The sequence below is a fragment of the Centroberyx gerrardi genome, chromosome 24, assembly GCF_048128805.1.
Source record: "Centroberyx gerrardi isolate f3 chromosome 24, fCenGer3.hap1.cur.20231027, whole genome shotgun sequence".
Lineage (NCBI taxonomy): Eukaryota > Metazoa > Chordata > Actinopteri > Beryciformes > Berycidae > Centroberyx > Centroberyx gerrardi.
The window spans coordinates 10,921,651-10,943,958 of NC_136020.1; the positions used below are offsets into that span (position 1 = coordinate 10,921,651).

The 22,308-nt window shown below is 41.8% G+C and overlaps 1 protein-coding gene across 1 annotated transcript in view; it reads right to left on the reverse strand.

The window, feature by feature from the left end:
* The window catches only part of exoc4 (exocyst complex component 4), a 125,996-nt gene extending 106,082 nt beyond the window's left edge, over positions 1-19,914 (reverse strand). The window contains exons 1-7 of the mRNA XM_071905708.2: positions 19,812-19,914; positions 18,419-18,608; positions 16,167-16,361; positions 9,749-9,942; positions 7,856-7,965; positions 5,045-5,145; positions 4,735-4,889 (exon numbers count right to left, since the gene is read on the reverse strand). Coding sequence (XP_071761809.1) covers positions 4,735-4,889; positions 5,045-5,145; positions 7,856-7,965; positions 9,749-9,942; positions 16,167-16,361; positions 18,419-18,608; positions 19,812-19,891 — 1,025 coding nt within the window. The 5' untranslated portion in view covers positions 19,892-19,914. The remainder of the gene's footprint in view (positions 1-4,734; positions 4,890-5,044; positions 5,146-7,855; positions 7,966-9,748; positions 9,943-16,166; positions 16,362-18,418; positions 18,609-19,811) is intronic.
* Between the last annotated feature and the right edge of the window lie 2,394 nt (positions 19,915-22,308).

Here is a 22,308-nt window from a genome sequence, read left to right on the forward strand (position 1 = left end):
AACAGTTAGGGATATTGGCAGGTTGAAGTCCCTGACGCACCACAGGCAGCTGTTTCTCACAACAATTAACAGCATCTGTGGAAGTGTGCAGGTCCTCCAGGATTGACAGAACATCTGGAGCAGGTTTGTTTTCAGGGAGGTAGAGACACGTCTGACGTTATTTACACAGTAAGGATTGAAACAATTCTTATCTGAAGTTGAGAATAATGAGGAAATGCATCGCATCTCTGTGTCAGCAAATGTGGATTAATAGACATCTTTCCTTTCTTTGGCAGCTGAACAGTTTTCATGGGTTTACAACATACTGGGTCATGAGGGACTACGCTTTTATTTCTATCCTATACTTCAATCCAGACATCTAATTTCACCCCAGGAGTGAAGCCAGACACACTCGACTCACAGGCACCAGAGGGGTACGTGAGCTACGTCTGCTATAGCATAACTCCTTGATATTGGAACAAGTCCCCTTGGTCTACAGACATACTCATAATATTAATAACCTATGGGCCCACTTGCTTTCTATTGACGTAGAACAGCTTATGCTTAAAACTTTGAATATCAATTCAAATGCACAAGATTCATGCATATTATTTATAAGTGACTCTACATTGTGGGAAATGGGCACATGCTTATCTACTAGCAACTACAAACAAGAAAACAATTGTTCCCACAGCTTATTATGGCTGCCCACTCTTTTCATGAAACATTTACACTCTTTGATATAACGCACCTAGAGGAACTGATGATGTTCAAAATCTGAACCTATGGGGTCCAGAGTTGGTACCTCAAGTACTCCTAAGAAAAAAATCTGAGGCAAGTTGACTGCTCACCTACCTGTATAAAAAAAAAAATCACCACAAGCTGGAAATATTTGGGTTGAAAAAGTCTGTACTGCTATCCAGAATAAGGCTCAGGTTCCAAGTCATCAAGGATATGGCTACCTAAAACCATCTGAGCCCGTACCTCATCAGAGTCCATACAAATTACCACCTATTTAAAGGTTGCAAGGAAAGAAAGCATGCTAAAAGTTTTGGTAGGTGGCCAAGGTTTCTTGGCAAGGTATGAGGATAATGTAGAGGGGAGATGGATGTTTCACTAGGGGGCATTTTGGTTGGCTGTCTGTCACTACACTGGCAGTAGCAGAGAGTAAATGTTATTAATGGAGAGGAAAGGGGGCACAAATCACTATGAGCTATAACTCGGTGAATGGAAGATGTTCGTGAGGTGGAGAGAGGAGCTGTGAAATGCCATAGACCGAGCATCTGAACGAGTGAAAGTATACCTCACTCTGTCTCTCGCATATATAAACACAGAGGACTCCATCCATATAAAAGCAGTCAATCCAAACAAAGTCACCACCAACCTTCAGATATGGACAAAAACATACATGTTCATGTGCACATTGCATGCGCGCACACACACACACAAACACACACTTACTTACACACACATTTCACACAATTTACTGCTCTGACCTTGTCACCTCTCCTTTTTGTTCGATCTCTAAGCAGCCCCCCCTCTAAGTGAGGACAGCCCAGTCTTCCTCATTATCTCCCAGTGGAGGCCATCCTAATCCATCTCCTCTGTTCTTTGAAGCCCTAGACCTCATTTCCCCTCAGGATCGAAGCTGACACACACCTGGCTGATGAACAGTAGGGAGAGAGAGGATGGAGCTCGCACGTGGTCAAACAGTCACTGACTGACTGACTGACTCTGTGTGTGTGTGTGTGTGTGTGTGTGTGTGTGTGTGTGTGTGTGTGTGTGTGTGTGTGGTGAGTGTGTTTGTTACCTCCGCCAAGGAGGTTATGTTTTCGGTGCCGTTTGTTTGTTTGTCTGTTAGCAGGATTACGGAAAAATTACTGGCCCGATTTTCATGAAACTTCGTGGAAGGGTGTAGCATGGGCCAAGGAAGAACCCATTAAATTTTGGAGCGGATCCGGATCCGACTCACGAACAAGCAATAATAGCCCGAACCTTGGCGGAGGTCTGCGCTCTCCGAGTGCCCTTCTAGTTTCATTTTGGGATTATGTTGGACCTGAGAAGACCTGGTTCAAATAGTATATTCCTAGTGTTTGTGTTAATCTCCTTGGTGCACAAGATGGGTGGAGTTTAACATGTCAGTACAATTAGTATTGGGTTGGTTGTCAATCACAGAAAACTATACTATAGCCCACTAATGGGCGTTCAAGGTACCCCTTACAAATATTGAGTGTGCCAGGTTATCCCACTGCAATACACAAATGGACATATTGCAGAACCACATTCATGGCAAACCTCAGACTTCTGAACTGACCGGTCTACTGAACAGGTAAAATAAATGAAATGTTCAATACAAAAGATTGACATATGACTTAATTACATGTGACTGTGGTGCTTTCTAAATGGGATTTAAAGTACTTTGCCTTTTATTTTAATCTACTTTGGTCATTCAAGCACTTACTTTACTTTGAACTAATGCTCTTCCCAAGGGGTTCAGATTAGCAAAGTTCTCCTATATAGCAAAAAAAAAGGAAAAAAGAAATGAGTGTCTGGTTTTTGTAATTAAAAATGAAAAAGGGAAAATGAGTTCAACAAGTCTGATTTGATGTCATTTAAATGTGACTACTCATATAGACCAGCGGTGCATGCTAATAACTTTGCCGCATGGAGTGGGAACCTGTATGGAGTCTCTTTCTGATGTGAGAGGAGTCAGAATTGAAAAGCGCTTCCAATGAGGCTGATCATGGAGAACGTGAATGAGAAAATCATCTTCAAGGGCATTTTATCACAGCAACAGACAGCGCTATATGCTGTAAGTGCCAAGTGTTGTCTGCTAGTGTATGGTGCTATAGAATATAGTGTGCAATATGCATGACCATTGTTCCCTACAAGTGGTACATTGGTAGGAGTTTCCATAGCAACAAGCCTTGACTTTAAATTGAAGTGAACATAGGCAGGGCTAGGTGTGCGTGCATCCAAACGCAAACACACACACAATCCTCTAAGTGCACACCCAAATGCAATTCTGCATGCACTTACACAAATACGTTGTTAAGCACGCGCACACACACACACACACACACACACACACACACACAGGCAAACTAAAAACAATCTGTAAGGAGTAGAGCTGGGAATGAGCTACACGGTGGCCTATTACATTGAGGTCAGATGAGATTCAGCAGGCAACAGGAGAAGGAAGGCAGACGAGGCCTGAGAGAACATCCCTGACAGAAAACAAGACGTTCCTCTTAAATGGTTCAGGATCAATGGACTGAGACCTGCGCTTTCCAAGTCTGCTCTCTGTATGTGTGTATGTGTGTGTGTGCGCGCGAGGTGTGTCCGCAGGAGCTGACGTGACTGCTTTTAAAATGTAGCAGTCCTCCACAGCAGATGTGAAATTGTTTGTGTGTGTGTATGTGTGTTTAACCACTGCTTGTCTAGGTTTAAAGCAGCAGAGTATCTGTTTTCATGGTCTGAGGCAGGTGTGTCAGTGTGTCCCAACAGTCCCAGCCTATACAGTGTTTCATACCTGGTTGACTGTCTGACTATGGACACCCTGGGACTGCATTCAAAACATGTTGCCTATTGCCATCAATCTCAACTCCACAGACCTAAAACACCGGCATAACACCAACCACTGCGACTAATCCCAGACATATTTGTTTCCGTAACCACCTGTATTGTATCAGTGAGATGAAATCTGCAGGGGGGAAAGGTAATTGGCTATCAAGAAATGTAAACCAAGTCAATATACAGAACTGTACCACTTGAGACAGTGACTGCCTTGGAGTTAGAAAAAGACAAAAAAGCAAAAAATAAAAAAAAGCATTCCCCTTATCAGCTGAGAGGAAAGTGCTTCTCTTAGGTGCTGTCATTGTATCTCTTTTCTCTCCAGCATCTTTTGTTCTTTTTTTTTGCTCTTAACTGCGCTGACCTCTGTGGTGAACAAGAAATGAAAAAGGGAGCCGGGTGTCTTGGTTTTATAGATTAACTCCATTTGCTTAAATAAGGGAGTTATGAATAAGAGAGGGAAAATGGCTGGAATTGATCCTAGTGGGGATAATAATATAAGCGAAGACAAATAAGCAGGCAGACTACTCTGATAAAAGGACTTGGGTATAGATAGAGTACTGTGGGGATTACAAGTGGTGGCTTTATTAAGGGGCATTTTTCCACTGGTGGGAAACAACAGTGGTTAGATACTATGATTGAAATTGATTGTCTATTGAAACATTGCTAATACAACTACTTATTATTCTCTACCAGGCTACAATAACAGTTTCAAAGTATTAGCTTTTTCATCTTTACCAAGAAATGCTTACATGAAGAGTTCCCTCTTCATGTAGGCATGGCTATCTTGATGATGATGATGATGATGCATTTTATTTGTATAGCACTTTTCATTCATAGTGAATCTCAAAGTGCTACAGAGTTAAAAACATAAAAAATGAAAACAAAGAAAAAAGAGATTGCTAACAAAAGTTAACACGAAAAAGCCTTCCTGAATAAAAAGGTTTTTAGGCCTGTCTTAAAAGAGTCCAGGGTCTGCGCTGCCCCTCCCCTCTGCTTTTCCATCTTCATCAATTATTCTCCAATCTGCTGCATTTTTCCGCTAATCTGAACCAAACCTCATTCTTTATTCTCCACTCTGTGGAAGACATGGTCTGCTATCATGCTCTTCCTTTCTCCCCATCCATCCTGGCCTCCCTCCTTCCATCCACCTCCCTCATCCTCCCCGCCTCCCTCCTGTACCTGGGTTGGCTCTCCTGTGCCAGGTTTTCTCCTCTCTGGTAAGCGTGGTCTGCTATCTGGGTGGTGGACCTCTTGACGATCTGTTTCAGCTCAGGCTCCAGCCGCTCCATGATGGCCTTGATGGTCTCTGGGATCTTCTTCAGCTTGGCTAGAGCCTGGAAAAAATACAAACATTGTATTCAACTAATTCTGAATTCTGTAACATAGCTGAGTCATTGTAAGAATTTGTGTGTGTGTGTGTGTGTGTGTGTGTGTGTGTGTGTGTGTGTGTGTGTGTGTGTGTGTGTGTGTGTGTTCTTCATGTCTGTACCTTGATAAGGATGCCCATGAACTCAGCACTGTTCTCCTCTGGATCCACCTCAGGAATGTCTGTCTGGTTCAGCTCCCGTACCTCCTGTTGTAGCTCACGCACTGAGGGGGCACAAACACAGACATACACACATAAATACATATACACACATTTATATATAGACAAATGCAGGTTTCTACAGTGCTACTATGTCCATAGCATACACTCAAATAGGCACATAATATTTGTACAGATACTGTTCCAATTTAAGACCTTGTCTTTTCTCTGAAATACTGCAGACCCCTGGAACAGTGTGTTTTTTCTAATTCAACAGTTTAGCAACTGAATGTAAATCTAGCAATCATGACTAAAACATCTCATTTTTATTATTGTAACAAACCCAACCAAATAGATCATAGCTGTAACTATACTCCTCCATCCCTCTCTCTTTAACACACACACCTGCAGCTATCCTGTCCTTCTCCTCCCTCTCCTGCTCTCTCCATCAGACTTAGCCACATTAGCGGCTAAATTGAGAGTGGAAGCATCGAGTGATGCTCTAATTTCCATCAGATGGGGCCTCCCAATTCCCCATCAAAGCATGCTAAGAGAGTTAATGTTTATGGCAAGTTAATGGACTTTGGGTGTATTTCCTCTTTTCCCCCGTTCTAACTGTAGTTTGCATAATAATTACGACAATTACTAGCTACAAATGAGATGCTCTAAGGCTATTAGACAAAATGGCAAGCTACGCCATTGATGGAAGCCGGCTGCTGCGTCGCTATAGTTGCTAGCATGACGGTGTATAGGCACTTATGGCCCGGCAGTAGCTAATTGCTAGTGTTATTTTGTATAATGTAGGGAAATCTGTGGTTCAGCATTGACTTTTAGGTCCAGGGGGTGAATTGAAGGGATACTTAACCTGTATTAGTGTGAATTTGCGCATTTGTGTATGTGTATGTTGGGGGGGATAGGCACAGGTTGGAGGGCTGGCTGATGAGACACACGGAGTGAAAAAGCAGAAAAAGCAGATGTATAAAACTCTGTGTAGATTCAAGACTACGCGTTTTATAAATCTCAATCATTGTGAATTTGCGTATGTGCACAAGCCTGATGCCGACTCCCAAAAACTATTTCTATGTGGAAAATGGCGTATGCGTTCTTTTTGTCTGTATGCATCATTTCTACATCTGGGCCCTGGTTTAGCATAAATGGGTAATTGTGAAAAAGTGGAGTGCAGTGCAGTTAGTACAGGGATTATGGGAGGTGGTGGGGGGGTGGCGGAGTAAGGATAGAGAAAGATGAGAGAGGGAGGAAGTGAGATGGAAGGAAGGAAGGAAGGAAGGACTGATAGAGAGATAAAGAGGTGTCAAGAGCTGTGGGGCAGAGAAAGAGCAAAGGATTAGAGGAGATAGAACACTGAACAGAATGCTAAAAAGAGAGGAGGTAGAAAAAGAAAGAGGGAGGGAATAGACAAGTCTGAAACAGGAAGTAAGGGAAAGAGGGAAGGCAAGAGAGGGTAAAAAAGAGAAATGACAGTTGTTGCTGACTTTAACGAGATGCTGAAAGTCCATTATTTTTTTATGAGCTGAGCAAGGAATTCTGTCAGCGTAGACAATGGTCAACTTTTTGATGGCAAGGAAATGTTGGCCACAGCTTAGCTTTTGTGGCAACTTTGCTTGTCAGGAGTCAATCACATGCTAAGCATTGTTAAATGTACAGCCTATCACTGCAACTCTAACGGCGTTAAAGCCAGCAATCACCTAATCTGTCATCAAATGGTTGCTTGGTATGCCGAGAGCTCAAAACAAGATAGCGAGTAGCTAACTTAGAAAGCAAAGAGTGGGTGGTGCAAAGAAGTGCCATGCTTAATATAAAAACTCAGAAACACCAAGGGAACACCAGGTTATTGCAGGATTAACTTTTTTCATTATCTTCTTGTTTGTGTTCCCCTGTGCTCTGCCTGGAAGGAATACGGAGCAGACTCTATGCCCCTCCAACCAACAGAGAATTCATACATTCTTGAATGCAGTTACATCTGCATTATCAGCCCCTGTTAAGCGGTAGTAACAGTGTGAGCATAATGAATGCTGTTCCCCTGCTGTGATGACAGAGATGCAGGGTGACTAATGGTACAGATAGGGGGTACGAGATGATTACAATGTTAGGGAAGGAAATGTATATTATGATCATAGTTTAATGATGTTATGATATATGTTGAAAGGAAGGAAGCGTGTGCGCGTTTGTGTGTGCGAATTTGTGTGCATGTGTGTATGTGCAAAGGGGCATCAATGATGTGTTTACTCCTTTGTTCAAAAGTTTGTATCATTAGCGGTTTCTGTGTGCATTCAGTGATTTAACTGAATGCACAGTGTGTGTGTGTGTGTGTGTGTGTGTGTGTGTGTGTGTGTGTGTGTGTGTGTGAAGGTTTGGCGGAACACACCCATAATGACATGCTAATGGATGTAATGGCAGGAGCCAGAGTGATGCTAATGACTTCATTATCACTATGAACATCAGCACAGTGAAAATAAAATTGCAAACTGAAATCCACACACTTCGAGTTATCCAAAGAGACCAAGAACAGCACTGCGTTGGTGTGTGTGCATCTGTCTGTGTATCTCTATAATACTCTTAATGTATGCAATGTTAGTGGAGAGCAAACCATGTAAAACTTATGGTTATTCATAAGGCGCTCTTCGATAACTCTCATTCCCGCTAACTCCCTCTCTTCAACCGTTTTCATCTTCCCCTCCTTCTGGCAAGCCAGCACTCATCTTTTCTCCATCTTTCCCCCTTCCTCCCCTGTTTAATATGTTCTTAGCACCGCACCACTGCTGGTTCCAGGGGTGCCGAACTGCGACGAGTCCAGGAGCTTGCGTGGAGTGGACAGACTGCTGACATCCAGCATAGGCATTGGAGACGCGTCTTTGGCTGCGGAGCTGTGGAGAAAAAACATAGATCAGAGAACATCATGATCATCAAGATAAAACAACAAAGTCATCATATCAATATCATCATCATGACTGTTCAAAGTGAAAAAAAACAGCCTCCTAATGTAGTATAACATCATCAAAATTTGACTATCACAGCAAAGCAACTGCATGAGAGAAATAGGCTGAAACTAACCCCAAAGGTCTGGGGGAATAGCTACTTCTGGACATACAAAAGTTTAGTATGCACCAACAGAACATCCAAACCCTACAGTAAATGTTCCCAATACCCTGCCCTTCTCTAACAAAACCAATCCACCCCTACAACAATAAGCCTTGCATCTCTGGGTGGGAATGGTGCTGCTTTCCAATGAGCCATTTATCAAGCCTTAAGCCGGAGGTGGAAGCAATCCAGGCCCTTTAAGTTGGGCGGTATAAACACAGTGTGCCTGCTAAGTGAGTGGGGCGTATGGAGGTTGGCTTGTTGTTAGAGGCGACCCAATACAGAGAGGCCAGGACCTGTCACTCGCTGACCCTCAGTAATAAATCACTGTACCTCACCAAGCCACCGCCACCATAATTACTGCACCACACAAACACACGCGCACACACACAGGTGTGTAAACGCAAACACGCACATAGGACCTCACAAACAAGTACGAACATACGCTTAGGCTGAGTGCTTCACATTGAACACAACAGCAACAACAACAGTATGTTTAAGGCCAGTGAGTTACATTGTCCCTAATGTGTTATACGGCTGCATCATGTAACTGAGGAATTGGCTTGTTGCTGGTTGCCAGCCCATGTGTCATTCAGGCAAAGCTTAAGTTATTCTCCTCATGGCTGCAAAACCTACATTAGCATTCAAAACATCATCGGTGTCACACAGAAACTGTGCATCTCCAATTTTGGCATTTTGTTTATTTACTGGCAGTAATTGGCAACTGATATTGTCTCCCATGTGTAATAAATGTTTTAAGCCCCCATGGATATACAATGTGTAGATAGGACGCTGATGTTGTTAGCACCTATCATCACTGTGTCTGCATTCCTCCTCATTTCCCATGGATGAATTAGTGTTGTTTGCTTCTTTACAATAAATGATGTGAGGTGTTATTCTTCAGTCTCTTTGGAAGTTCAGAGCGCACGGTACAAACATGACAAAAAAGTAGAGCGACAAGTAATACAAGGTCTAATTGTTTTTGTCAGTAATTGGCTTGTTTTTCCATACAGTAAATAATTGGCTAGTTGCACTTAGTTGTCCCAGCCATGCAATAACTTATAATGAAGGCACATCTAAACAGTCTAAACTTTTCAAAGAGGCAAGTTCTTCTTTGAGACTACATTATTTCTGTTGACTACATAATAGGCCAACAATAAAGGCTTTTTAGTACCTCTGACCAAACAAACTGCCTCAAAGTTATCCCTTTTCAGCATTCCACATCTTTTTCCTCAACCTCACCCTTATACCTCTCTCTGCCTCTCTTTCTCTCTCTGAAACCTTGCACACTTGGACCTACACACCTCTCTGCTATGGTATACTGGTGAGGACATTCTATGCAATTAAAATAATCTCCAAATCCATAACCCTAACTGATACTTGTCTTACCTTAACCTCTTAACCAACTCTAATTCTAACCCCAGTCCCTTGAGCTAAAAAAAAAAAGACCTCTCCTAATGATGCTGCAGAACCGTTTTCACATGTTTTGCATTTTCTAGTCCTGCAGGGACACTTGGACCCCACCAGGTAGTAAAAACATAATCAAACACTATCCCGACTGCCCCTTACCCCGGCAGGCGAGCAGCATTCTTGTCCTTGTTCTTGTGTCCCAGGCGACTTGTGGACTTGATGTAGAGGTGTCGGTGCAGCTCATCAATGAGCACCAGGTGGATGTTGAGCTTCTTGCTGTGGAGCTCCAGGCGCAGGTCTCCCAGGCCCTCCACCTGCAGCAGGGGGCCCTCCAGCGACTCCACAGCCGAAACCTGCATAAGGGGAACGCAGAGTTAGCCACAGAACTAGGTCCAGAAACCAATACTCGCCACCACCCAAACATTATTCATAGCTGTGATTGGCCAGTCTCATTTTGTCTGGCCACTTTGGCGGGTATTCAACCGGTTCTTTCCATTATCAAATCTACCAAGGCAGCTTAGTAATTTAATTGAATGACGAAATACTACATTAACTTGACACTGTGGCCAAGTTTTGTTTCCAGCGCACTTCAAACAACAAACATCACGCAACCAACATCTGCTTAAACCTATAATAACTGCTCTCCTTGTAACAGTGGGACACACAGTCAGTGGGCGTTGATAAAGTCATACAAAAGTACATTACTAATACAGGCCTATATCTGTCTATCTATCCCTCAAACGCCAGCAGGGGACAAATGCTGCAGTGGACCGGAATACACTCCAATAATCCAGTCTGTTAAACATTTGCCTTCGCTCGACAAAATTTGCATGGTGATGGAAGTCAAATTACTCTGTCAGGTTCCTGCTCATGATCTACTCTCAACCTGCAGCAGTATCTCCATGCACTTTCCCTTATTGGCCACGAGTCGCTAGACTAGGAGCAATAGTCCGTCATGACAAGAACCGCCCACTAGATGGCATTATCAAAGGCAAGGGGTCCACAAGCTATATACAGTATGCCTTATTTTTGGCACATAATTTGTTGTCAAGGTGTTGACATACATAAGTATACCATTTGATGGTACAAGGTCTACTGAGATAACGTGCCTTTTGTTCTATTTGTGTTACTTAACGTCACTTATAAAAACATTCATTTTCTATACTTTATATTTGCAGGGAATCATGGGAAATCTTGCATAAGTAATTTTGATTGCGATTGGCTATGTTGTACGCAAATGGATTGTCATTGGTTGTTTGAAAAAGGGCAGGGAATGAATCACACTAAAGTTTTTTTCATGGGGGTATCCTTAGAAGCTAACTTCTCCTTTTGGCTATTTTTCAATACATAGTGGTGGGAAATTGCTTTATGCACTTTTTAACGCTACATTTCCACGCGATTTGCATTGTTCCGCTTTGTCCTAACGAAAATGTGTTGGTAGATCCCAACGTTAGCATTAAGAATTGTTTCAAGTTCCACAACGTTAACATTCTTGGCATCCATGAAAAGGAAAATTATAATTTTTCAACATTTGATTGTTTGAGTTAGGTTTCCATATTTTGTGTGCAAATGTTAGGAGAGATATTAATCACTAGTTTTGATGTTTTGGAGCTATTTGTATTTTGTCGTTCTCGGCCTGGCTTAAATGCTAGCGACATATTCATTTTGCTGTCCTTGACCAACAGTGGTAACACACGATAGAACCCCTACTATTCTTGTTAAGCTTGCCACTAGGTGGAGAGCTTTAATATGTTGGTTCGTCTGTAAGGAGGACCTTTCTGTGAGACAATGTTCATAGACTTCCATTCATTTTGTATACTCATTCAGTTTAATTCACTTATATCTGTAGCAGTTACCTCTACTGGTCAGCAGATAGTGCTATCTCCTATGTGATTAAAATCATGGATTGGCCTAAGCAGATGGCCTTGGGTCTTTTTTTATTTTTGTCATTTGTGTGATGTCATCAGCTTAGCCTAGAGAATTACTGAAAATTGTGAATGTGAACTTGTGAACTTTGTCAGCTTCACAGACAAAGAAAGTGACGAACTTGAAACTAGCACTAAGCTAGTTTTCACTTAAGTATTTAGGATGGAAGACCATGTCATTGTTATCTAGCTCCTACACTACACCATTGCTGTCCCATAAATTAATTTCTCCCCTCAATCAGAACAGATGTTGTCAAGACACAACAGACTAATAAAAACATCAATGGAAAAACATAAACCTTATTTATTCCTACCACTGGGCTTAGGTTAGGCAGGTTTTCAGAGATTCTTTATTTCAATGACACTTATGCAGTAAGCTTCCCCTTCTCTATATTTCTCCAACTCCAAGATGTACTGCGAAAAAAAAAACACGGGATAACTACAAACCCTAACCCGTGGTTACAATGAGATGAACAACCATCCATATTACATTACAAAAACCCAATTGTGTCAGAGTGCCATTATTTTGTTTTATTTCCTTCATGGAATTGACGTCCACCTATACATACCATTATGTATACAATTAATTTAAATCACAGAGATTAATATTTGCTGGAAGACACAGATAAACTATTTCAATCAAATAATGGGTGGCTAAACTGAACGGAGCACTCCCACTGTCCTCATGAGTCACTCCCTTTATCTCTCTCATTTGGCCTCTCTCTCCCTTCCTCCCTCCCTCCCTCCCTCCCTTTCTTCAGTTTTCATTAACAGCAACAGCGGTTGTGGCATGTTTGTATTTAATAAATCTTCATGGCACTAAATGAATGTGTACATGTGCTTGTCCGTGTGCGTATGTGTGTGTGCATCTGTGCGTGCATGTGTAGATGTTATTATTGGAGGGCACTAATGGCTGGATGATAACGCTGTGGAGAATGTGTGCATGGCTAGGGCAGGCCAGAAGGGAGCGGGTAGCAGGGAGAAGGAAGCTGGGCAGGGGGCATGGGTCAAGTGTGTGTTGATGCAAATGAGAGCCACATTAGTGGAAAGATGTGCTAATGCACTGCGTGATCAGCCCCCATCGGCTTAATAGAATAACTCGGCATGCCTGCATGGCTCTGTGTGTGTGTGTGTGTGTGTGTGTGTGTTAGAAAGAGACAGGGGGGACACAAGGTGTCTGTGTGAGATGTGTCTGTGCATGATTGCGATTATATGTGTGTGATTGTATGACTGTCAGAGCTCTGAGAGAGAGAGAGAGAGAGAGAGAGAGAGAGAGAGAGAGAGAGAGAGAGAGAGAGAGAGAGAGAGAGAGAGAGAGAGAGAGAGAGAGAGAGAGAGAGAGAGAGAGAGAGAGAGAGAGAGAGAGTATATCTCATTACCATTGGGCTGGGATGACAGAAGAAGGCTGGTTAACATCATTAGGGGGCCCAGCCTGTCAGCCTAATCAAGGATATGAAGCCTCTAGTGAATTAACATGGGAGAGAGAGGGATGGAGGGAGAGAGGGATGGAGAGAAGAATGGAGAGAGGAGTGAGGGATACATACAGGAGGAGCAGAGAGAGAGAGGAAGAGGTAAAAAGAGGGGGACTCGGATAGAGGAGATGGAAGAGAAGAGAAGAGAAGAGAAGAGGAGAAGAAATAGAGAGAAAGAGGTAGAAAGAAGAGGACTGAAAGAGGAGAGGAGAGGAGAGGGTGTGACAGCTTATCACAAGCCTCTGGGCTCCGAGGGGGGTGTCAGCAGGTGTGTGTGTGTGTGTGTGTGTGTGTGTGTGTGTGTGTGTGTGTGTGTGTGTGTGTGTGTGTGTTTGTGCGCATGCCTGGGATGCCTGTGATATTACAGGAACAAGGGAATGGAGGGAGAGATAGATGGAGGGAGGAGAAGGAGAGGACAGGAGAGGAGATCTTTTTCTGGAACCGTAGCCAGTGTCGTTCCTAACCAACCCCATGGGGTCCAAGACTGCCATTCAACAGGAGACAGAGAGCACAGTCTGAATTCTAATTGTCAACCCAGGGAGATAGGATAGAGACAGAGAGAAAGAGAGAGAGAGAGAGAGAGAGAGAGAAAGAGACAAAAACTAGGAAAGCTATTGTCTACTCCTGCCACAGTGCAAGGCAAATAGAATTTGAATTAGAAAGATGTCTTTGAAACAAACATTAAGGTACTAAAGGTGTTATACATGTGTACTGTATGTGCAAAGGTATAATATTACAACTTGCACACATTTTATTTATACAAACATACAACATATTATACACAGCACATTAGGCACCTGTGTATTTTATTTAATCATAATCTTTTTTATACTTTACTTGCGAAAGAGGAACAGAGACAAAATAGAGAGGATGAATAAAAGAGGAAAGAAGAAGCAGCAGAGGAAGCGGAGAGGAGGACAGAGGGAGCGTGTGAAAGCCAGGGAGACGTTAATCTGACAGATGAGTACAGTAATGACTGACAGCATGATGGGAATAAACACATCAGGGACTCTCAGAGGAGTGACACAGTATGGAGTTACAGGAGAGAGAGAGAGAGCTAGTGGGAGGAACGTGACTCACCGACAGTATATCAGCCTCCAATAAAAGTTTTGCACTGCAGAAAATGTCAATCTTAACTCATTCTCATATTCTCTCTAAAAATAAACAGATTTTCCTTAAAACAAGTGAAAAACGCTGCCAGAGGGGTGAGATTTCTGTTTCACAATTAAGTGTCAATATCTTGACACAAGGTAGAATAAGGCAGATCACTCCTCAAGCATGATGAAAACGACATCTGATGCAAGAAATGTGTGAATCTATTCAAACAAATTGATTTGCATTGGAAGCAAGTCTCAGTATCTCACCCCACCAGCAATTTTTTTCACCTGTTAACAAGAAGACAATATTTTATGACTCATTACCAACTTTCTGGAAAATAAGCTCTTTGATCAATTTACCACTGTGTCCTGAGAAGACCGTTTGACCTCTGAGTGTCCAGTATTTATGAAATTCACTACAGTGCATGCTAACATTTTAGCTCACTGTGTGTGTTTAGTTTGTGCTAGCTTTATATTATGTCAAAAGCACCGAAACACAGTCACCAAAAACAATGGTACGTTGATCAAAGAGCTTATTTGCAAAAAGTCGGTGGATTAATTTACAAACTAACCAAATCTGTTAATCCAAAGAGGTTATGCTGCGTCCTTTTTGTAATCATGGCCAATATTGGCATATATTTTTTGAAGTGATTGACATTTATCAATCATTTTACATGATTTATTTATCAACATATATATGTCACCATCATCCTTAGTGTACTATTTTACCTGCTTTTTCTGCTCAGGCACTACGGGTGCAAATGAGCTCTTTAGCTAACCCCTGCACATTTACATTGATGTTCCTGTAATGTTATATTGATGTTGATTAATGTGCACTGTCCCAGATAGATAAATAAATAAGTAATTAAATAAATAAATAAATACATAAACTGAAAGGTAGAATGAATGCATCTGACTGCATTTCTTCACGTAGAGGAATAAAAATGTTCCATGAAGCAAAGTTCACGTTTCTGACCAAGCAGAGCACATTTCAAGTTACTAAGTCTGACTGACTTTGAACTTTCCACAACCTTTCAAAGCATACTGTACTGATTGAGTACAGGTTGAGTGAAGTTCCGTTTCTTTCCACCTCCACAAAGAGGGCTTTTCATAGTCCTTTGGGCGCCCCATCATCCCTCTTTTTTCCTCCTCCTCAGATAACCCCATTCTAGCAAACTAATTATTACCAAAGTCTGAAGGAAGACGTGTGGGAGTGAGGAATGGAGTGAGGAAGAGAGAGAGAGGAAAGGAACAGAGAGATCACAGAGTCTGGTCGTTTAGTCCTCGGTGCCATCCTCCAGCCCCCCCGCTGAGCATACTGCAAAACACACATCAAAAGAACAGGACTACACACACACACACGCTCATACACCTGCAGTGCCCTCTTAGCCACTTTGATGAAGTTTGCTTGAAGGAAAATAGATGCGTCCACTGGACTGTTGAAGGCTAGAAAGGGATTCTTTCAAGGGATGAGAGGCGTCAGGAAATCAATCTAAGCAGCAACACTTCATAAACACTGGTGTTTATGTATTTGGACCATGCAGAGCCTGGGTCTCACAAGCGCCCTATCAGTACTGCCTCATATCCATTTGTGCTTGCCAATAAGTTTTCCCACAATTTCAAAGACTTGTCAAGCAAACAATCTGTCCCTTTCTCTATTTCTCACTTTCTTCACCTCTTGTTTACCACACAGGGAACATGCTGCTGAATTCAAGGTCCATCCAACCACAAGTAGACAATAGACTTTTACAGAAAAATATTGGCAGGCGTCCTTGTGGATCAGTGGTCTAAGGAGCGTACCATGTAAACGCGATGTCCTGGGTTCGAATCTGACCCAAGACCTTTGACATGTCATCCCTCTCTGCCTCCACTTTGAACTGTCCAATAAAGGCAAAAATGCCCAAAAAATTATCTTAAAAAAAAATATATATATATATATTGGCAAGTGTCTTTCTTCTGTCTCTCTCCATCACTTATATTCACATCCATAGCATCCGGTTCTCACAAAAACTCAAGCGGACACACAGGCACAGACACACACATATACACATGCAACCACACCTCAGCCTACCAGCCCACTCACCAGCATATCTGTGGCGTGGAGGTAGTGCTTGCTCGCCATGCAGGCTTCCAGCCTTTGAGGCACCTGCTTGATGCTCTCGATTTCGTCCAGCAGCTGGAGGACGTGCTTGTGCTCGATGCCCTCTATCCACAGCTTCCTCAGCTCGTCCCTTTTGCAGTGGAGCAGCATCTTACAGGACAGCAGGTTCTCCTTCACCTGGGGGAAAGGAGGAGTTGACATCCTACAAGTGAGACATAACACTAAGCCCCTATGTCCATTTGGCACCTTGTAGCTAGCAGCACTAAACAAATGCATGCGGGAAGTGCTGATTGTGGCTACTGCTGTTGCTAAGAGACTATTGAAAACCCATTTGAAGCACAGCGCCGTTCTGATGACAGTGGAATTATGAAACAAATAGTTCTGGTCCACACTTGTGATTGGCCGAGTCACACTCTAAGCCATTGTAAAACCAAATATACACCTGACCACATAACTGTTCGTTTAAATATTCATGCTCAAACCAACAATTAACAACTTGTCTGTTGACTTAAAACAGTGATTTCACAACAGCTAAGTGGTCTAACAACACATCTTAGCTGTTCTGAAATCACTGTAAATTGTGGCCTCTCCTGGCTTATCATTTAAGTAATTTTTAGTTGTTGGTCCCAAAAATTAACGGTGCAGGTGCCACTGCGGGACACAGCTATAAAGACTCTATGAACGTCATTTTCAGTTTAGCTCGGATGGTAAAGCATACGCTAGGTTTGCAACACCAGAGACCTGAGTTCCAAACCTGGGTGAGTCGATTTAGCAAACGCCAAACTGGTCACAGCTTATCGCGGATTAGATGCTTGTTCATTTCTTGCTCTCAGCACTGGCAGGAACATGCAATGTTCATCCATTCCAATGACAGCCAGTGCTGTAAAGAAATATCCCTGGTGGATATGCAGCCTAAATATACCCCTTTCTTGCACCTGCGACAAAAATAACTGGATTTTACTTGTAGGTTCTTGTTCACCTAAGTGATGATGTCATTCCTTACTGGTAACATAGGACAGTGAGTGTCATTAATGTGATGAGACATACCTAAAGATACCCCTTGAAAGAAATTAACATCATATCAATGTCCCTATGTGGGGGGAATCTCTGAAATGCAGGTGACACAAAGAATGGGAGGTAGTGATCTTATCTGAACACTCATTATAACACTGTGACTTTGGCTCAGCTGTTGGAGTTAATACGAATTAACAAATTTAGCATTCACAATGGAATTTACAAAGCCAGAAGAAAACAAATGAACACAAACAGCCCTTGGAGAAGAGGTTGACATCACACTGCTGTGAAATCCTCTGACAGGCTCTCCCAGAAGCTCTATTAGTGATGGAAGTGTCAAAGGCAGTGGTATAGACACACACACACACTCACTCACTCACTCACTCACTCACTCCAGAGTAATCAGCCAAACCCTGACCTCACTCATATTCAAATTTCCACTAACGTCCTTAATGACAAACTCCCTGGCACCATCACTCCACCTTCGCTGTAAATATGCATTATCATTCAACGTGTGTGTGTGTGTCTGTGTGTGTGTGTGTATGTGGGTGGGTGGATAAAAAGAGTGATTTTTCTTTGATTCATGAGTCGATTTGATTGCCTTCACCCAAGATGGCCTTAAGCTGAATTGGTATGATCCTGGTCTGCGTAACAATTTGGTTAAATCAAAATTTTATCCAGATAATATAAAGCATTGGGAATGACTTGCCGAATCTGTATTAGCCTTTGTTAGGTTGGGAGCGATAGACTGACCTCAAAATTGTGAATCATTTTAACAAGTATGATAGATTTACTTTCAAGTCTGATAGAGAAAATAGTGTCCAAGTAAAAAATAAATAACAGGTATGATTTGCCAGATTTAATATTAGATTAGTTTATCAACTTAGATAAAAAACACAAATGCTAAAAAGATACAAATAATTCCGCCATGTGTAATTCCATGAGTTTGTTATGATTAAAGTAGACAGTAGGCAGAAGGCAGTTTTCCTCTTGGGTGACCAGGATTTGTATGAATTAAGTCCGTTTTTCAGTCATGCAACATTAAGGCCTCAAAACTGAGAAAGGAATACTTTTAATGAATGAAGAATGAAGAAAGCCTTTTTGTTTTGTTATGCAGCTCAGTGTGCTCTGAAATCCATCTAAGTCTATGTAAGCAAGAATTCCATTGTTTTCAGTCCAATGTCCATTTTGTGTATGTATGGGTGTGTCTCCCCTGCTACCTGTTTGATCTTGTTGCGGGAGCTGGTGATGCGCTCGGTGATGCTCTGGTAGGTCCTGATAGCAGTGGTGAGCTCAGCGTAGTGCTGAACAATCTGCTCATCCAGGTCCCTGTCACATTTCTCAAAGGCCTCCTCCAGACGCCCCTTCTCTGTCTCCCTGTCCTGCACATCATCACTGTTGGACAAAGTCCTGGATTGGGAGAAGAGGGAAAAGGGAGGTCAAACACAAACACAAAGTCCAGGGATCTGATTCCAGCATCAGCACTTTGACAGTGGAGAGTAGTGAATCTGAGTCAGAAAATGGAAATCATCACTGTATGTAACCCTGCCTTCAGATGCTGTCAGAAATACTGTAATTATGAGCACGCTACAAGTAGGTACTTATGAGGAGCACTTGAATGCAGCATATGGTGAAGGAATTGTGGTGAAAAAAAGAGTGCATGGAAGCAGGAGCAGACAATTGTACACACACATTCACACGCCAAAACACACCTAGAGACAGCAGAGTGGACTGGTAAATTTATGCTGTATGTTGCAGCAAATGGGTCAAACAGCAGCAGCAGATTATTCAACAGGAAGGAATGGCATCAACTATTATGGCATCCATTCATATCAGGACTTCCCAAAATTTGTCCATGCCATAGACACACACTAGGTAGCAGATCCTCATTTGATAAGATTTTGTCCTACAGAAATTGTACTTGTCAATTAAGATCTAAAATAGAATTAATAGAATTAATAGAATTACATAAGTGTCTATACTGTAGGTAGGGTGATAACCACAATGTGGATTTCTCATCCTGATTCCCATTGTGCTGTATCTCTAGAATGAGCAGTAAATGAAATAATGGTGAAACAATAGTGAAATTAAACTATTACTAATTTTGCTAGGAATTCCCTTAAGGACCCCTGGAAGTCCCTGGACCCGACTTTGGGAATCACTATCTAACGTTACATCATTAAAATATCTGCAAAGCTCCGTTTTCCTCCCAGCAGCAGGGTTTTAAGTAAGGAAGGTAAGGAAGGTAAGGAAGGCTACTGAGACTGATGAATGACAGACAGCTGTCAAATCCGTTAGGCTAACTAGCGTTAGCTAGCTAATTAGCTTGATAACAGTCATTGGTGACCTTTTTCTTCCCCTTCGAGACTAAATAAAAGTGCTGTCACTATTAGGTGATGTCTAACACTAAACACAACAGGAAAACAAACTGTAGACTCGCGTGCTGTCTAATTTCTTCAATATCATTCACAATACAGGAAGGATGTAACATTAGCTTTAGCATAAGAGCTAGCTGACAAGCCATACCTGAGAGCAAGCATAAGCCCGGAAAAACAGCTGTCAAAAGTCTCACCGTCCCCATTAACTCTATACAATGAATGTGACAACTCTTACCTTATGACAGAGATTAGCAGACCAGAGGGGTCTTTGCTTTTGTTAACAGCACTCCTGTATCTCCCTGTCTCAGCTGCCATTTTTCCAGCTGCTGCACCCAAACAGGAAGACAAATGCGCGAGGGCACAGAGGGGGCTGCTGGGAGTTGTAGTTCAATCAGAATAAGACTCACGACAGAAACGGAGTGGAGTTCCAAGTGGATGGACCAATAATGTTCAGCACTGTCACAACTAGATTGACATATAGCAAAAGAAGCATAAATGACAGATGTGCAAAAAAACAACTAGGTTGATAAATAGCCTGAAGTATGTTAGATGTGTATTTTAGCAGGGTTCAGTTAAGTCTCTGATCAGTGATATGCAGGTGTTCACAAAAACAATGCAATTATAGATAAACTACGCAGTGCCAGAGGAAAAGTCTATTTCTCTGTTATAATAAAACATTTTATTGAATTACTTGAAAAATTCAAACACTCGACTAACGAAGTTTTAATCCATTCATTTCAAATCATTTTTCAATTTGTAGTTTGAATTCATACAAACTTCATAAAGATAGTGTATTATGATAAATTACTCCATGGTACACAGTCAGCCTGTTGTGCATGATGTCAAGGATTTTTAACCTGGGCTTGTTGATCAGAGTCACCACTGAGGATGGTGGTGGTGATGATGATGATTATTAAGATGATGAGGAGGAGAAGGATGAGGAAGAGGTGGTGATCATGATGTTGGGGTGGATGATTAGCATTATGATTAAGGGCTTGATAATCAGAGTTATTGATAAAGGCGAGAGTGGAGGTGGTGATGATGATGCTGCTGATGATGATGATGATGATGATATTTCCAAAATTGGACATTTCATACATATGAATACAATTGATTTCAAATATTGCTATTCTACAGTAATAGTTTGTATACAGTAGAAATGCTGTGATAGGAAAACCACACTGTTTCACTGTAACACTTTCAATCCGATCCTTGTGAGACTGATAAAAGAAAGGTTGAGCAGAGAAGAAAGGAGAGAGACAGTGTGTGTCAGCGAGTTAATGGCCTCCCCCATTTAGAACATATAGTGCTGCATTTGGCGGAGCTCTCCTGCGCTGTATCTCTGACAATCTCTGCTGTACCAAAGAGAATGGGAGAGGGCATTGATTTTGGAGCGAAGGGGTCGATTCCCAGCAGCCTGGGCTCTGATTGATGCGCCGGTGGACTGACGAGATAACATTGTGGGCGATCTTTGTGTCCCCTCCAAAAAAAGAAACAATCACTGTGTCGTGCAGGAGCCACTTTTTTCTTTTGAAGGCGCCTAGCTTCCCAGGGCCAAGTTTAATTTCGAAGTTCTTATCACCTTGCCCTGCAGCAAATGTCCCATCAGTCCAGCTAATCTACTGGGCTTCCTCTCTCCAATAACACAGTACCAAGGTTATTCCTTTCAGCTGGATGTGTGTTTGGACACTAAATGATTGCTTTGACTGACTGACCTGTGTGTGAGTAAAAGACAAGGGCAATAAGGTCTGAGTAGGACTTGCCTTTATGATCTATTAATGTATAGATCTAAATGCAAATGATGCACCTTTGGTGCTTAGGGTGATGATTTAATGGATACCTCTGACTCCATTACTCCATGTCCTTCATCTCATTTGCAATAAAGGAAATTAAGAATATATAGTGTTGATATATGCTGACATGTATTTCAGGTGGACTACACACTTTCCTTAAAAACATGAACAAGTGTTTCCTCTTCCACTGAAAAGGCTCACTTTGAATAATGGAGCAGCCACCTTGCCAAAAACAACTTAATTTGTTTAAGCTTCAGTAGATAGTTACAGTATCTAGCTCTTAGAGAAACAGTGGATTAAACTGGATTACAATAAGAGGAGCTCTGTATTTTCAAAAGCATATATTTAAGAAGCTGCTTCCATGCAAATATGGTTCCAGTGTTCCTATGCTTATGGTGGTCATAGGAATATATTTTGCTATGATTTTTGGATTCTAAAAATTTATGATTATAGCTATAATAATTACTGTAGTTGAACTGAGTTAGATGGCAAATGCTACAGAAAAATAAGAAGGTTGTGTAAATATAGTGCATTTTTTTCCCTCTCCAATTATATCCAATGGATACAAAAACAAAGGCGAAAATACTTGTTTCCACAGAAATATGTGTGAGGGAAACAGCATGACATTGTATCTATTATATTCCTCTGCATTTTTCACATCATCTTGAATTGAATGAACAAAATTGACTTAAATGACTTGTATATAATGGTCATATCTCCAACAGACTTAATCACATAGACCCACCCACATTAAGATACAACACCTCAAACTCACATCTCATAATTTAGGGGTTTCATCCCAAAATGCTATATTTTCCATTTTGAGAAAGAAATGTTTGACTGACATTTCACTTAAGTAGAGGACTCCGTTTGCAGAAATGCGAGAGAGTGATGGGATTTGAAGAAAATTTAAGGATCCCAGAGGGGAAATCAAGTCAA